Below are 18,447 nucleotides of genomic sequence, written 5' to 3' on the forward strand. Positions count from 1 at the left end.
CAGGTCAGATATATGTAAAAAGCCATCCTAAGTGTAAGTGACGGTCATACCCGCACAATCATGAAAGAGTAAGCATAAACTTATAATCTGCCACGTTAAAAAGTTAACTTATCTAAGTACTAATGAAATTGCTAAGTTAAATCAAAACATGCGTAAAATAAACAAGGCAAGGAATTAGCACATAATCTTTATTACATCAAAATTCAAATACTACAAAGATTGCTGGGTGCATACCCGCATACAAAAGAAGCTATACAAAAATGAAAATCTACTCTAATGGTGGAAAGGGATCTTCAGGATCAAGCTTCAGGACCACTTCCATTTGGACCCGCACTATCAGTAGAGCGTGGCGGTTCAAGGAAAGCTTTAAGGATAGCTAGCCCATCATCAGCAGCAGCAACTTCGTTCACTTTCTCCACCACCGGATGCGGGAAGGCGGCATACCGGTTCATTGCTTGGTCATAAACAGCTTCAGTATCCACATCATACAAAGGGAAGTTGGAAGGCGGGATGCCTTTCTCAACGAACCCTAGACCAAGCAGGAAGCCGGCCTTTTCCCCATCCTCATGAGAAGCGTTGAGGGCTGCGCTCATGGCATCGTCGTATGATGTGTCCGTGAAGGCTCGATGCACAACCTACAAGAAAAAATACAAGTGTCAAAACCTTTTCTATGTGCAAAGAAAAGTGTAAAGATATGAAATTACGCATACCTGAGACAACGCTTCTCGAAGAAGCCATTCCTTGGTAACCAGAGCTTCCTGGAGGGCAGTTGAGCTTGGTTACGGGCGCGTTCGTCTTCACTTTTGTTGAGGTTGGCAAGCAACACTTCTTTAGCCGCAGCCTCTTCAACGCCTTTAGCTTCCGCTCAGTGTGGTCAAGCACCCCCCTCTGGTCCAGGATCTCTTGGAGCTTCTTGGCGTCTTCCATCGCCAAGGCATCATGAGCCTGTTGGAGCGCCTCTAGTTTGGCTTTAAGTTCCTCATTCTCGAGGCGTAGAGGCTCAGCAACAGCTTCAGCCTTGGTGGCCCTTTCAGTTGCGTTCCGAGCAGTTTCCTTAGCCAGCCGAAGCTGTTCATTAACAGCTTGGGCAGCCTTGGAACGGGCCTCGAGACGGGCCTGAACTTCAACTTTAAGGGCCTTGAAGGCCTTCTCCTTCTCCGCAGCAACGGCGGAGAGCCTCCAATTCTCCTCCCGGACAGCCCGCGCCTGAGCTACTTCTTGGATACGAGCTGCTTTTAACTTGTCGTTTTCACGACAAAGCAGCTCGACGCGTGGCTGCATCCGGGCCAGGAGAACCCGAAGCTCATTGGTTAGCCTACCCTCCTGGTAGCTAGCCATGGCTTCCCCCAACGCACCACTGGGAGCTGCGTGACGAGCCCACTCCACGCACTCAACAGGCGTGCGAAGGGTTGTTCCTCGGCGGATGTGCCATCGTGGAACATACACTTCATTGGAATCCGACACTGCAAAAAACAAAAAGCAGTTAGGAAAAGATGATATAAAAAAAAAAAGGCCAAAAGAACCCTACGCACCTGTAGGGTCGACAACAGGCCGATAACCGCCAAACCCATCACCTGAACCCAAGGGAAATCCGTCCAAGAGGTCAGGCAGATGGGAAGGAGGCAGAGGTTGGCGAGAAGCCCCAAGCATACCTGAAGGATCGGCCGTCGTTGCCGATGACGGAGGAGGCATGGTGAAGGCCGCCGCGGTAGTAGAAACCAACGGAGGTGAACTCACCGTAGGTGAACTCACAATCGTGGTCGCCGCTGCGGAGGAGTCCGCAGAAAAAGTCACCGCCGGCTCAGTGAAAGATTCAGTAAATATGGCACTGACAGCCGGCGGTGATGTCATCACAGTTGGAACAGTTGGCTCGACTGGGTGAGCAACTGAACCAACTGAAGCAGGCGCAGCCGCCTGGGTCGTCGCCTCAGGTAGGCTGACAAAGCCTACCGTCATGGGTCCGGAGGTACTCCTCCCCGCTCCACCCTGGAATGCGGTAGCATCCACGCCTACACAAAGAAGATAAGTATTAATGATGGAATTCTATGAAGTTAAAAATAAAGGAAGTTTGTACTTACGGGTTTTCTTGAGCCTAAAAGTGCGAACAGGCGGGGACGAACCCGATGGAGCCGGCCTCTTTACGCCGCTCACCGTTGTCATCCCGGACTCTCCGGAGGTGACAGTCGTCGCAGCCTCCGGAGCAGTGGTCTTATCACCACCCGGGTTCCCCGCCACCTCCTAGCTCTCGGTCTCTGAATCAGACCGAGGCACCGGATCGGCAGGGGAGGCCACCTTCGCCTTCCCCTTCCCGCCGGCAGCCTTCTTTTTCCGCACCAACGGAGGACCATCTGCGGATTCCTCATCAGAACACAAGATTAGAGGAATTCCAGCAGAGGTTTCAGCATTGAGGGGTCGAGGGTTGAATAACTCCTTACCTGTCCGCCTGGCGCTCAGGATCTCGTGGCCTGGCGGATAGACCTCCACGAACCGATCCGCCGTCTGTTCAAGGATGGGCAACTCGTTCTCATCTAGAGCACGAGTACCCATCCGAGCGAGACTATCAGCCTCCCGCGGATGCAGGAGCGACTGCAAGTCGTTCCCCTCTGAAATAAAAGAAAAACAGTTAGAAGACAAACCTATATAAACAAAGAAGAAAGAGCATACCGTAAGGAACAGAGTTCAAACAGTATTCGAGGACGATGGGAACCTGTGACGCCTCCTTCCACACCCGGCTCATCCCAAGCATCACCATCCCAGACTCCGCAAAGCGGTATACCGGAGTCTGGACCCGGGAGATCGTAGCGAACCACTCCGCCTCCTGGTAGTTGACGGCGTGAAGGGTGGGGAGTGCTCTCCCATTCTTAAAGGTCATCGCAAGGGGGATGACGCGAGCGGAGATATAAAAAAACTCACTCTTCCACGACCGAAGACTGCGCTCGGTAGCGCAGATCTTCAACCCCTTGATCCGATTGACCAAGGTGTACCACCCCTGGATGCACCTCCAAGAGTAGAAGGTCATCAACCGGTCAGCATGGGGCTCCACGCCCAGAATGAGGCACACCCACTCAAAGTGGCGGATCTTGACGATCGCCATCGGGTGTACCTCCGTCAGATGCACGCCGTGCCTCTCCAAGACACGGTATACAAACTTCGTCAATGGGAACCTGAGATTCCCATAAACGAAGAATGCAGCGTACACCCCTATCTTGCCCTGGGGGGCATCGTACACCGTCTGGTGTGGCTCCGGAAACTCAGGCTCGAACGACTCGAGCATAAACTTCCGGACGACGTACCGATAGAGGTCGGCCGGAAGAGCACACTGGCACTCGCCAGCTGTACTCTTATCGTCCTTATCAGAGGTGGACGAAGGATTCTCGACGAACACGTCAGAATCCTCGGCAAAAGAAGACATGTTTGGATGTACAGAAAAACGATTTCAGAAGAATGCTCGACGGAATAGTGAGTATTCGCCGGAAATCGTTTAGAAGATGAAGAGAAGTGAAAGTGTGGATTGCAAAGGACCCTCTCCCCCTTTATATACTAATCGCAATTAATGCGATGAATTTAATGCGGAAGAGAGAGAAATCGCAGGTGCAATGAAACTATGACACGTGGCAATAAGCAAGCTGGCAACAGCTGTTGAAAGGACGCGTGCCATTAATTTCGCGGCCACGCGCCCGAAAATTCGCGCCCACGCGCCTGAAAAAGCGCCTGAAATGACCATATACTGTCACGTCGCCATAACTTCCTGCACGTCCTGACACTGTCAGAAGAAACCGTCGGACGACGTTTCAATAGTTTGGACTGTTCTTATCCTTTCACCAACTCTTCGAATTTCAAAATTTCAAAAAGATTCAAAAGCGGGAAAATACCCCTTACCTTGGCAACCAAGTAACTATAAGACAGGTGCGAGTACAGTGTTAAGGCAAAACCCTTCACATACTTAGCACCCGCAGGGAATTGACGCCAGGAATACCTCGGAAGTAAAGTAACCGTAAGACGAGTGCGGGTACAGTGTCAAGGCAAAACCCTTCACATACTTAGCGCTCCGCAGGGAATTCAAACCAAGAAGGATCTTCTGGGCCATGTTTGCGGAAACGGGAATAACATCCCCGCATAGCGGGAACGTCGAGAACTATATTGTTTGAAACTCCAAGATGTAATTGGTGGTTTTAACATAATTGATCACTATGTTCAAAACTACCAAAACCCCATGGAGAATCCACACAAGTGGGACTCAACGCTCCTGACTTGCGAGGAGGTTACAGACCTACCCGCTTCATACCCAAATATCAAGCAGAAAAGTCGGGAATTTTTGCGTGACATTAGGAAAACCGCGGGAAGAATCCCCACGGAAAACCTTAAAACTAAAAACCCTTTTCAAAACCCCTTGCTAAAGTCCAAAAGTTCACCTCACTTATTAATAATTCATGAGAAGAACATTGGACTGGGGGGACTTGAAGAGGTAGGTCCCAGCAGAGCCCAGTTGGACCCGCAAGACTCACCTTGAAGAGGGACGTCTACGCAACGACCAACTGCTTCCGCAGGACCCACCATGCTCAGAGATGAAGACCTTACGCGCAGTACGCCAGCTGTACCCGCAGGGAAAGCCTCCCAATGGTGAAGTACCCCGCTTGTTCCCGCAGTTGCGAATACAAGCCATCAGGGAAGGCTACCCGCACTGATAGCAAGGCTACACGCACAAGGCACTAACTCTTGATACTTCAGTAATGTCACCTGAAGGAATGAGCAAGGCGGGAATACTCCCGCCCAAATGAGCCAGTCCGTATGCTTCTGGAAGATCTTTTGTACTATACCTGCCAAGGTATGGGCAAAACAGACGATCTGACCAAAACAGCCCATGAACCAATCATAGGGTGACAGCTCACCGACAACAGTACGAGGAGGAGCACCCTCTAGTACTGTTTGTCACTATTAGCCGCTGCCTACTCACCAACCCTTACTATGGGACGTGCGTAGCCTACAGTTGGTGGAACAGTGCATAGCCGGCAGTAAAGGAACAGTATACAGCCGGCCTTGTCACTATCGGCCGCAGCCTATCCACCAACCAGCATGGCTTATGCGTAGCCCACTGTTGGTAGAACAAGAATACTATTCAGCCGGCTGTACCTTATTGGAAACCTACCTTTGGCTATAAATACTCCAACACCTTGGAATGGTAAGGACATCATCTGATATCTCATTATCTTATCTTCTCTAGCAATCTCTTAATATACACTTATATTCAGAGCAATCTAGTCTGATTCTCACGCCGGAGGGTGGTCACAATGAGAAACCCCCCCCCCCCTTTCTCAGTGACGAGCTTACGGTGTCTGTTTTGCAGGTCACCTGAATAACAACTTTCTTTGTTGGACCTCATCCTCGTGGGAAACATCTATATAACCCCCAGATTATCCGTAATCTGCCCGGGGTCACTTAGTGTTTCTTCAGTAGACAATGAATAATGAATGGGTTCCTGTTGTGAATGTTATAAAAGTTCAGTTATTTATATATTTAGCATTTGTTGAAATATATCGGTGATTAAATTAATTAAACGAAGCAGTTGTTTGTTTGTTTGTTTGAAGTTTACATCGACCATGCATCCAGAAACAGATGCTTTACGTCTCTTGTATTTGTTTTCAGAAATTTATGGCTTTGCATTTCCTAGACCTACATATCATACGTGGACCTACTGCCTACGTGTCCCTTTCTTCTCTGCACGTGTCGCTTTCTCCTTTACCCGTTGACAACTAGCCAGACAATCAATTCTTTTGACTCTCTTCATTTGGTGACACTTTAATGTGAAATATAATTAATTAATATATGTATTACTATTACGTATTTACGTCGTATAAAGTAGTTAGAGTTTTCATTATTTTCTTTGTATTTGTTTGAGACATATCAACCGTCAAAAACGGCAATCATGGATTTGAATTGTATTTTAAAAATACGATATATTCCAATAAACTCAATTTAATCTGACACAATTGAACTCACTAAATGACAACTGACACTTAAATTACATGTTTGCATTCTCTAAATATTTTTATCAAGTGTGTTTTTAATTGACAGCCACCCATTGGGATTCTAGTTTTCATAGAATCATCTTTTTGAACGGCAAATCTTTTTTGATTTAGCTCAATTTATTTCGACACAATTTAACTTTTCTTTTTTCTTTTTCGCCTTTCCAAAAAAAATAATAATAAAATTTTAACTCACTAAATGAAAATTGGTACCTTAATGGCTTAATGAAAACATTGTCTTTATAACTTGTATTAAAATAATGTCTTACTTTTTATTTTTTAAGCAACATTGACTAAACCTTTAGAAAACTATCAGACTGGTTCGATCTCATAAGGTTTAATCCATTTAATGAGACTTAAGCCGATGACATCAAACATAATAAACCTTTTAGATGAACCTAAAGGATAAAACTCCTAACCGCAAAAAAAAAAAAAACTACTTTATTATTAAACTCTCTATTGGTAATTATTACTCCATTATAGCCAAGATTACCATAATAACAAAATTAACGATATAAAATATAAACAACTGCATAAATTTGGTTATGAATCTAATATTCCAATAAAGAAATCAACAACCTAAGTTTAAAATTAAAAAAATAAAAACAATGTCATCAAGACAAATGAACATTAACACTAATGTTCCTAGCTGATTTACAAATAGGGCAAATGTCAACATTAGAAACGCATACTGCACAAAGGCACAAATGCCTGCACGGCAGCAGCAACACACTTGACTCCAATTCACCACAGCATTTACACAACCTCTTCATTCTATTCAACAACACGCTCTCGTTACCGTTATTACTTTCACAACACGACTGTGCATCCTCAGCCACTGCGGCGTCTTCGCCTTTCGGCGTACTATGGTACTGCCCGTAACCGCTGTCAACAACCTGCTCTAACACTTGCTTCAAATTCATACGCAACGCGTTTGCTGTTGCTTCGTTTGTTTCAGCCAGTTCGCGCCATATCTGATTCTCAATGCATAGAGACTTCACTTTTTCTTCTAAGGCGTAATTTAACTTTGTCATGTTAGCAATTTCTTCTTCTTTTGATTTTAATCGTTGTGTTACGCCTTCCTCTAACGCCGATAATAATTTCATCGAGTTTCTCCTTCGTTTCTCTTCGATTTCTCTTCTTACTTTCTCCGTCTGAATAAATCAATTCAACAACACAATCTGAGCTGAAATATAAAGACTTAAGCCTAAAGTGTAACGGAAAAATAAGCTAACTTTTTTAAACGATGTTTAAAATATATATTTAGCTTAAATAGATTATGGATAAAAAAAAAAAAGTTTGTGAACCAATATATTTGAGATAAAATTCATACTTATTTTATAAAAAGAAATTTAAAATGTATATATTAAAAGTATTTATATAAAAAGTTTTTGGCCTCCAAAAATTAAATGCCTTAGGCCGACCGACCAGCTCGCTCTACTCTAGAGCTGGCCTTAGCCCTAAGAATTCGTGCGCCCTGACCAAGCCGAAAAGAAATTTACCCCTTACGTCTTAACAAACTAAATAATACGAACAAAATAATGTAAATGCTTTTATTAAACGTTGATAAAGTTATAGCAGTAAGCATAACAACTAGCAATTAGCAAAATTATGATATTTATCACGGAATAGGCTTATAATTATTCGGATATTATATTTAAAAATATATGTATATAATATCTGAAATTTTTAAAAATGAACAATTTGTAACGAGATGAGATTATTACATGACGAGCAACAAACTGATCGATCTCAAACTGCTGCCGCTGGATCTTAGACGCCACGTCATCTCCGAGAAACGTGGAACCGTCTATCGGATTCCAGTTAACGCTGGAAAACGTACACGTGGCGTCAAAATCTCTAGGCCGCTTTCTGGAAGCCGGTAGACTGTAAGTCAGGTCACTCTCCGTCTTCAACGGATCCAGATTATTATAAAAAAAGGAGGAATAATAATACATCGGATTAAACATCTCGCCGGTGGTTCCGGCGGCCGTCCGGTCGGATTGTTTATCAATGACGCCAATCGTCATCATCATATGGTTTTGAGCTTTGCAGTGAAACGTATAAATATAAATATAGGGAGAGAGGGTTTTGTTTGGTAGCATATAAATAAATAATAAGATTCAGTTACCAAAAATGCCCCTGATTTCTGGACATGCATACATCATCTTCCATTTATTTTGGGGAAAAAGCAGTTTCACTTTTTTATTAGGTTTTGTTTTATTTTATTTTTTTATAGGGTCAAAATGGTTGGTTTTGTATTTATGTTAGGGAAAAGGTGGAAAGGAACGTAACGATTCAATTGGTTTTAGTCTTTGTTGATGTGATTGATCTATTTATTAGTGAGCAAGATAAGGGTCAGATTCTTGAAATTTTTTTACCCGACTTGTAAAACCTTTAATTAGACCCGAATATATAATATGGGTTGGGTAAAGGGTATTTAAATTTAATCTTAAAGGGTAAAAGGGTGTCAAGGGTCTGACCATTTTTTAAACCCTTTACCCGTTTACTAGTTTCTAGATAGATATACATCAGATTCGCGATTAATCTGAAATGTATGAGCGGTTTGTATTTTATATATGATTCATCATAAATTTCTCAACTACTATGAAAAATAAAAGTAAAAGGCCATACTACTGACCGGAAACATATACATATGAAAATCACTGAATTGTTCTCTACATGTAATTTGTGAATGTGAATATTATTTGCATTGGTTTAAATGGTTGATAAACTTTCGAAGTTAAGAGTTTATTGTCTTATTAAATGAGAGTATAATTATTCTATGATTCATATATTAAAGTCATATATGATATATGCAACTAGTAAATGCAGAAAAGGAGCTGCGATTATTGCTTTAAAGGGTAAAAGGTTGGACCCTTGAAACCCTTATTTATACCTGACCCTTTTATTGTTTAAATGGTAGGGTCTTGGGTTCAAATTTCTTTCTAAAAGGGTAAAGAGTCTAGATATGGTATTAGATAAAAGGATAGGATTTTACCTTTTAAACAGTTCAAGATCTATTCACGGATAATAATAAGATAACTTATTAGGTGTACCTTATTTCTATTTTATTTAATGGAAGAGAGTCCTTATCTTTGAATATTTTAATAGAAACCTTTAATTATAACAGGATAGATCCAAACTATCATACTATAACCTTGTGGTTGAATTTATGTGTGGTTCCACGTCCTTGAGCCACTTGCTCGTTAACGCAGCCGCACCAAAAGGGGCAAAATGCCCTTTGACGCCCTTGTAACAAGTAACGTGGTTTGGCTATAGGGCACAGTGGTGAAGCTTGAACTTAGTGACAGCGGTGACCGAATCACGGACCTAAAAATTTTTGGTTCGACGATTTGGTTCGTGTCGGGTGGGCGATTCGGGTCGGTCGGGTCATATATACAATATGAAATTTAAATATCTAATTTTTCTTCATTCATTCAAATAATTGTTCTTACAAAAATAAGAATAATAAAAAAAAAACTAGATAATCTTTTAACCAACAAAGGACTTAAAATATTCATGATAATGCGAGAGGCAGGGCGCGGTTACTCGATGTTGTGGCGTGTGTGGCTTCTCCAAGGTTGAAGGTATTATTCTGTGTGTGTTAGTGTAACAACTCGGTTTGCCACATACTGATTCAAACCCGTTACTTGACCCGTTTTAAATTCGGGAAATTTTTAACAATAAACACGTCTATCGAGGAATTTCTATATAATTTATATTTATTCATTATATTTATTTAATATATGTTTAACTTTAGAAAATGTTCGTTTTTAGTCCAAAAACGAAACTTTAACCATCTATTGTTTCCACCTCAAATTCTCGGCGACAAAAATGCAATTTTTAACATTCTCTTTATGATCCATTTACCTAGATCCGAACCCATGACCCATATGCCCGCCCAATCCGTGACCTGTTTAGATTACTTGAGCCTCAAATAACGATCTAAACTCGGAATTGAATCTTGATTGTGATTACTCTTGCCATTCTCGTCCTAGCTGTCTTAGTTAATTAGGAAACAGGATCAAGAATTACGTATAATCGATATATTATGAACCGACTTGAACTAAAATCAATTATATAACCTAGGATTCATAATAATTCAATTCCTCGCGTTTACACCTTCTATTTAACCCGACGATCAAAACCCCCCAACCTAATTGCATTAATTCTAGCCGTAACCCCCTATTCGATCTTGTCCTTGTCGCGGTGACTGTGTTGGTCGTTCTCCATGGTTTCATCAACCTTTAAGGTAATTGAAACATGCATATTGCTCGTCTAATATCATATAACCAAAGCCATGATGTTAATTAAACGAACACTGAACAGATTGATGATTTCATAATCTAGGGTTCTTGATCAATTTAGGTTAATTACTTTCTGTATATATTAATTTGTTTACATCTCTTAACCAGCTGACACACCAGTGCGCATGGCTGGTGTGTGTGTGTGCTAGCCTTATGGACCGGTCACTGGCACGGGTTCGAGTCCAGGCCAGCCCCTATTTTTTTGGTTATTTATTTTTATTGTTTTTAATTGGTTTAAATGGTTTATAATATAATATAATTAATATTAAATATTGAAATAAACAATATTTTATTTACCCGATATCATAAAGCTAAAAGTTTCGTGTCAATTAGTCTCGTTACAAGTTTTGTGTGTGTGTGTATATATTGTTAATAATAAACCATCATTATTTTATTAAAATCGACACCACTATTGATGTTTTCTCGTTGTTAAAACGGCTTTATAAAATTGTTCATAATTATTTTATATATATATATATATATATATACATGTATGTATGTATTAGTCTTTTTAAAACAAAACTATAATAAACGTATTAAACGAATCCAAAGTGTTAACTATATTTTTACCATCAAAATTCGTTAAGATTTCCAAAATATAAATTTTATGATAATTATATATTTGAACGTGTATGATTATAGTATATCTCAACCCAGATTTATTCAAACTAATTATTCGTAGATTCGATTATATATAAACAATGATCCTTATAATTAAGTAATAACTAATAATAATGTTTTTACAATGACAATAACTCGTAGTGATCAATCGTTAAATCCATAACATACCAATCATAATTGTAACTCAAATCACATCGAAATCCCAAATTCGTTATACGTATTGTAATTCACTCATAATATTATTTAATTAGGATTCTTGTCGGTAATTCTCGAGGAATGTGATTATCTCTTGTCGTATTCATTCTTGTTTGGTTTAATCGATCATGTGAGTTTTATCATTCCCCTATTTTACTCAATTTTCACAAACGTTTTGGGGACATATGCGTATATCATACTATACATACATACATATATATATATATATATATATATATATATATATATATATATATCAAAAATAGCAAACGCGTAATTGTGTGTGATTAATCAAATTTACTTGTTATGTGCTTATTTGTCTTTGTATGCAATCGTTTGACATATCCCCTTAGAAAGGGTTCTCCTTGACCACCGCCCGATTCGCTTGGCAACGATCTTATTCTCATTATTTGCTCATGGTTGATTTACCGGCGCCTGATTCGCTTGGCAATGGTTTAATCGACAACTTATTTGCTTATGGTTTGATTTCATTACCGCATTTATTACGTTTTACTTATTTATTCTATTAAATTTATTTTTGGTGTCAAAGATTGGTGATAAAGTCACTCAACATATTTGTTGACAAAACTCCATTTTCTACGCATATGCAGGTTGCTTGAGTTGAAGGATTGACACTTAGAAAGACCTTAGGGTTATAATGAAAACAAACATGGATTTAAACTTGTTATATTTATTTATTTGAATTGTTCTGTTGTATTTGATTTTTGTGTGTACATTTGAAATAAAATAATTAAATAGATATTGTCACATTTTTATATTATGATAGTATCTTTAAGTTGTGAGCAATCAGATCACGCCCCGGTATTTTCGGCTTAGGTTGGGGTGTGACAGTTGGCCGGTGGTCTCCAGTAAGACAGTAACTTTGAGTTCTATACTGAATGAATGGTATATGGTTTTCAAACCCTAACACAATGGCAATCATGCTTTTTTTTGTTGTTGTTTAAAAAAGTTTATTATTGTTACAAATAGTCTCCTTCATGTTTGAGTTTTATATAAACAAAGTTTTTAGTATTCGACTAATATGTGTTTAGAAAAATGCGAGGTTTTATAAAGAAAAATCAAACGATGGGATGTTATAAGAACAAAAAACAATTCAGTGTTTTGGTGACTAGTAGATTTTTGGAGAAATACCTTGGGATGACCGCACTCAATGTAACACCCTGGCTTTAAGCGGAATACGCCCGGGTGCAACGTACAGATCACTCATAAGCTCGCAACACTATTAATAGTGGCAATATATTTATTATATTCCATAACTTCGCAAGTACACAAATAGTTTGATAATAACATTAAATCTAAATGAAACAAATATTATTCATTGAAATAATCCTAAGGCATAACTAGTTTTCTTGTCTTGACAATTCATCGTATCAACCTACAGCACGTTGAAAGTAATTATTTTGTCAACAACACATCTTGGTGAGTTTTCATAAGTTTTTGCGTATACATATATATATATATATAACTCACGATTCAACAATAATCATGTAATAAGTGTTCAAGCCTAAAGTAAATGAAATCAAATAGTGTCGTCCTCCCGTTCATTTAGCCGAAGCCGTTGAAGTCGGGGAAATGAGAACCACCTTACGTAAACGACCGAAGTCGTAACGTTAGACGGCGCGGGTACGTTCCGTCGGCCCTAAAATAAACTATAACTATACTAGGCCGATACGTCTAACAACCTATCTTATAGTTACGGCTCTGATACCAATCAGTAACACCCCGGCTAAGCGGAATACGCACGGGTGCAACGTACAGATCACTCATAAGCTCGTAACACTATTAATAGTGGCAATATATTTATTATATTCCATAACTTCGCAAGTACACAAATTGTTTGATAATAAGACAAATAACATTAAATCTAAATGAAACAAATATTATTCATTGAAATAATCCTAAGACATAACTAGTTTTCTTGTCATGGCACTTCATCGTATCAAACTGCAGCACGTTGAAAGTAATATATTTTGTCAACAACACATGTTGGTGAGTTTTCATAAGTTTCTGCGTATACATACAAAACTCGCGATTCAACAATCGTCATGCAATAAGTATTCAAGCGTAAAGTAAATGAAATCAAATAGTGTCGTCCTCCCGTTCATTTAGCCGAAGCCGTTGAAGTCGGGGAAATGAGAACCACCTTACGTAAAGGACCGAAGTCGTAACGTTAGACGGCGCGGGTACGTCCTGTCGGACCCTCCCACTATGTGTATGCGTTTGCATAACTTCCACCATAAAAACAATAAACAAGTTGCAAGCAAGTTCACGTATAATCATAAACAATATGCACGAATAATATTAACATGTACGATATAAGTGAATCGGTTTGTAAACAAGCACATAACTAACGAAAGAAAAACTTGTGACATGCTACCCCCAAAATATTATAAAGCGTTAAAATGGGGTTATGAAGAACTCACCTCGAAATTGAAGATAAACTTGCAAGAAAAGCCGAAAGCACAATAACGAAACCAAAGCAACCGAAACCGAAAGTTCGTTAACGAATCTGAAACGATTGAATCTCATGAACTATAAATAACAACGAAAGTACAAAATCAAGAACTAGTTACCGGGACTCAAAGTTAAGTAATATGGTTTAACGGGATATTGCACTATTTTAATATATTTTATTAGCATTTTATGGCATTATTAGATTTAACTTTAATGGAATTTATAACGAGCTATTGTATTTAAATATTATAACTTAAAAAATCTAATATTAACATGGGAAAATGGAGGCACGGATTTTTATCGGAAATTTTATCTTTGAAAATCAACAATTTAACGTGTTATAAAGTTAATGAAGTAATTTTACCAAATTAAAGTTTAACGAATTTAGAATTAATGAATTGAAATTAACGAATTATAAACTATCAAACGGATATAAATTTAACAAATTTAAAGTTAATAGTTTACGATTGTCGAAATATAAGTTTAACGAATTAAATTTTAATGATATGTAAAGTTAATGAACGAAATTAAATTAATGGGATAACGATTAAGAAAGTTCGGTTTTTAGATTGAAAAAGATAAAATAAATTTTATACTTAATTTATAAAAATTTATTTAGTTTGAAAAATAATTTTATTTGATTTATTATGATCTTTAAATAATTTATTATATATTATTTTGGCTTAAATATAAAAGATAAATAGTAAAAAAATTTATGAGCAGACCTGGGTCTTTCAATCCATACACACACAACTAATCAACTGAGCTACACTTGCAATTTAATTTAAAACAGAAACAAAATATATAAATGTACAAGTTTTGGTTCATCCTTCTTACATAAACCCTAGCTTTTCAATCTGTCAAATCCGTTTAATGTTTTTTCAATTCATGTTAGAGGTTTTAATCATCACTAAAAAATCGTTCAAAACCATATAAGTGTTACCTGTTAACGACATGGATTGATGGTGAACACGGTGGCCGGAAAAACGAGACTTGACGGATTAATTTCTCGATATAGAGAGTGTTTTAGATGGTGTTGAGGATTGGTACAAGTTTAGGTGTTGATTTGTTGCCTTTATATAGGTTTAATTGGGACGTTTATGTTTTAATGATAGTTATTGTGATTTTCATAATTTCCAGTCGTTTCGAGGATCAATTAATCCCGGATTAGTCGTTGTTACTTGTTATTAATCGAATATTATGATTTGCCGTTCTGGTCTAAGCGTTTTATAACTTTTAATTGAGTTTATTAGCGAGTTCAAACGCGATAAGGGGGCTCGCCGGAGCCGCTGGGTCGCAAGTAGGAAAACCGGGTTCGCCTGAAAACATAGGGAGGAAGAAGGACCTGCTTGAGTTATATTATTATTATTATTATTATTATTATTATTATTATTATTATTATTATTATTATTATTTTAATTGAATTTACATATTCAGTCCCTAGATTTCAGATTGTATTAAAACATAAATATAAATATAAGTTACCATTTGATCGTTATACTTTGGATTGTGTGAAAATGTAAAAGAATTATAAAACTTGGAAATTGTTTAATTTAAATCCCGGAATATCGTTTATTGATCAAAAACAATAGAAATTGAACTAACGATCGTAAATCATTGCGAATATATTATTAATGATGAGCGCGTGATCAAACTATATTGAAACGACCAAACGGGTTAGTTTAACGAATCCAAATACGTAAGGTCATGACGAGTAAATACATGCAACGGAATTAAGTAATAATATTATAATATGTGTATGTATATATATATATATATATATTTATCTATATATATATATATATAAACAAAACCAAAAATTCAAAATGGGTCGGGTTTTCGGGTTTGAAAAGTAACGAATGTTACAGGATTTACAAATTTTAGAAATTTCGTATCGAAATTAAAATAAAAATAAAATTTTTAAAAGGGAACAACTAATACGATGAGTTTGTTAAAAGACTTAACAATTTTATTTATGCATAATTAAATAAAAACAATAACGTCGACCTTTGAATGGCCCGAAAAGACTCCACAAATAGGAATATGGCAAGGACAATCATATATAGGATGTACCAGTGGCGTATCCACCAATGCCCTAATCATACTGCATTTGTCCCGTCTATCAAAATCATTCTAGGTTTCGAGTTATTACACACAACGTACTTATTATGTCTTCCATGCGAGAACTTGGATAATTACGTGTCGACCCATAATTACCTTTATCGTCGGATGGTCTACATAATCCGTCTCATTGTGTGGGTTTTAAAACATATACAATAAATAAATAATTAAATAAATAAAACTTGGAAATTAAGAACAATGAACAATAGAAATCAAAATTCACAAAATGTAAACAAATCCTTGAGATCAAGAATAAGCGAAAATATTAGATCCAAATGAAATCATTGAAGTTTTAAAAGATATAAACGATGTTATCAAACTTATAATGAAATGAGTGAAACTCTAGGGTAACAACGAATAAAACAATTGAAGTAATGAACATCTCAATAAATGAAAAATGAGGTTGAGATAGCAGGGTAAATAAGTGTAGCATTGAGCTAACAAAATATAAACACGTAATTCGACAAAGCATTGGGTCCGAGAATAAGATAGATAAATGAATCTTTAACAATAGAATCGAGTAAGTTCTTGGAGTCGATAATGACTCGTTAAACAAATGAAAATTTGCAATAAAGAAAATATCAACGTGAATAAGGGAAACATTTGATATTAATAATAGCAAAATAAATAATCGCAATCTTCGAGATCAAAGTGAAACGTTCGTCTCAAATTGATAAAACATTGAAAGCAAAAAGACATAATTGATTTAAACTTCGAAATCAAAGTAAGACATTAGTCTCAGTTTGATGAAACAAAAATCATAGAGTAATTCCATGGAACATTACGCGAAAGAGAACCAAACCATTAATAAAAACAATTTATATAAAAATACTAAAAAAAATCAACATGTACATGGTCCCGATTTCCACTAAACGATTACGTTTATGGGAAACCGGTTGTAGACTGCAAAGTTGAAATAACAGAGTAAACCGATTCAAAAATGCAACTATAAATGAAAATAGCTCACTAATTAACGATTAACTAACCTCGATATTAACTTCGTAAACAATTTTCGAAATAAATCGATATATAAAATTATTTCGATAATGTCCAAACAGATTAATATTCATAAATACACACACGCACACACACACATGTGCGTGAAAACTGAAAAATAGCGTGCGATGCTTGTCTTCTCGAAGATAGGTTGCGGCATGAAAGTTGTTATAGAGGTGGTGTCATGATTTCTTAATCGAAACTCATTTGACATTGACAAAGAAGGAGAAAGAAATGATTGTTGAGATTCGTTCAAGTTTGTGAAAAATCGGTTGTAAAATCGTGAAGTTTTTTTATAACTCAAAGAAAATTTATAATAATAATAATAACGCTAAAGCTTGGAAAACTTTATAAAAATCTTAATGTAAAATAATTCTGGTTGCGCGCGCCCTATGAAAACATTAGGGAAAATCGTCACTTAAAGTGACTTGCTTAAGATAAAACTTCTATAGTGAATAATATAATAGTGTTACGACTTAAAATTTGTTTCTTTAGAAAGATCTTACTTTATTTTATTTGAAAGATGTTTTTGGAATAATAATATAATATTATTAGTAATAATAATAATAATAGTGACAATAATATTTATTGGTGAGATGATGATGATGATGATGATGATGATAGCAGTAGTAGTATGGAGAATAATCCATTTGGTTAAAATGAAATTTCTTTTGAGACAAATTTTAACTTAAATATACTTCGTATGACAAAATATTTGGTGAATATATAAACATATATTTTTATTAATTGACTAATTAAAATAATCGAGATTTGAAATTCCAAGTAAAAGAATAAGCGTGGAAGAATATGCATGAAAAATTTATTGATTTTAAAATTTTAAGCATGGTTGATGATTTTGAAAGGATTAAGCATTGATGCCGAAAATCGAATAAACTTTTAGGACGATAGGGAACGCGGGGTAAGTTATTGCATAGCGGAAACGAGTTAGGGTTTTCAGCGTCTTGAGGGTGTGCTCGAGTTCTATAATAGTAGCAGGCTTGAAGTACGAGTATAAGGTAAGGCAGAAGGTCTTCTATGAATGGTTGGGTAACAGGTCGTGGGAATAAATGTTCAGTGTTAAGTAAGTATAGTTTTGTGGCAAGAGTTGATGAGGTGGCCGAAATTATCATATTGTGGAGCATTTTGGCATTGCGGTAGCGGAGTGGTGAAATGGTACGGGTTACACAAAGGGGTGGATTATCGTGTGAAAATCTTTGTTCGGTAAGGTTCGAGTATCCAAGGGTTATGTTGGGTTTTGGATTGACTTAGGCATAGCCTTGAGGTTTAAACGTATTTTTGTGGTTAGTGATGATCGGGTTTGTCGTATTGTGGGTGGTGTTTCCACGGTGACGTCGAGGAGAACGTGAAGACATGCAACTAAGCGTGAAGAATTCGCATGACACGGAACGTAAATATGAAATTCATATCAAAATCAAAAGAAATGTCACATGAGAGATTCCTAAAATCGAAATCCGTTTATAAATATGAAAATAAATAAAGAAGTACAATCGCATGAAAAATTTGAAATCGAAATTGAAATGCTCATAAGTCTGCATGAGTTTTCGCATTTCAATAATAATAATCTCATAAAGTTTTTGAATTAAAGATATATCAAAGTTTTGAAATAAAAACATGGAATTAATACGAACCCAATATAAGTAATGAAATCGAATTGAAAATCGAGTGTTTATGTATCACCATACTTT

At 37.2% G+C, this 18,447-nt stretch overlaps 1 protein-coding gene across 1 annotated transcript; it reads right to left on the bottom strand.

The window, feature by feature from the left end:
* Window positions 1–6,608: 6,608 nt before the first annotated feature.
* Window positions 6,609–8,064, bottom strand: LOC143615779 (putative BOI-related E3 ubiquitin-protein ligase 3). Its single transcript, XM_077088816.1, has 2 exons — window positions 7,751–8,064; window positions 6,609–7,177 (listed from the first exon to the last, which is right to left on the bottom strand). The coding sequence occupies exons 1-2, from the start codon at window positions 8,057–8,059 to the stop codon at window positions 6,638–6,640; spliced, it is 849 nt and encodes a 282-aa protein (XP_076944931.1). The 5' UTR covers window positions 8,060–8,064; the 3' UTR covers window positions 6,609–6,637.
* Between the last annotated feature and the right edge of the window lie 10,383 nt (window positions 8,065–18,447).

This window comes from Bidens hawaiensis, unplaced genomic scaffold (genome assembly GCF_021521415.1).
Source record: "Bidens hawaiensis isolate Kalapana, Puna unplaced genomic scaffold, B.hawaiensis_p1.1 tig00044253_1, whole genome shotgun sequence".
In the NCBI taxonomy this organism is placed as follows: domain Eukaryota; kingdom Viridiplantae; phylum Streptophyta; class Magnoliopsida; order Asterales; family Asteraceae; genus Bidens; species Bidens hawaiensis.

Coding starts and splice junctions, on each gene's coding strand:
- LOC143615779 (XM_077088816.1), bottom strand. CDS start 8,059: ATGATGATGACGATTGGCGTCATTGATAAACAATCCGACCGGACGGCC. Junction 7,178..7,750: donor ATCAGTTTGTTGCTCGTCAT/GTAATAATCTCA, acceptor TGATTTATTCAG/ACGGAGAAAGTAAGAAGAGA.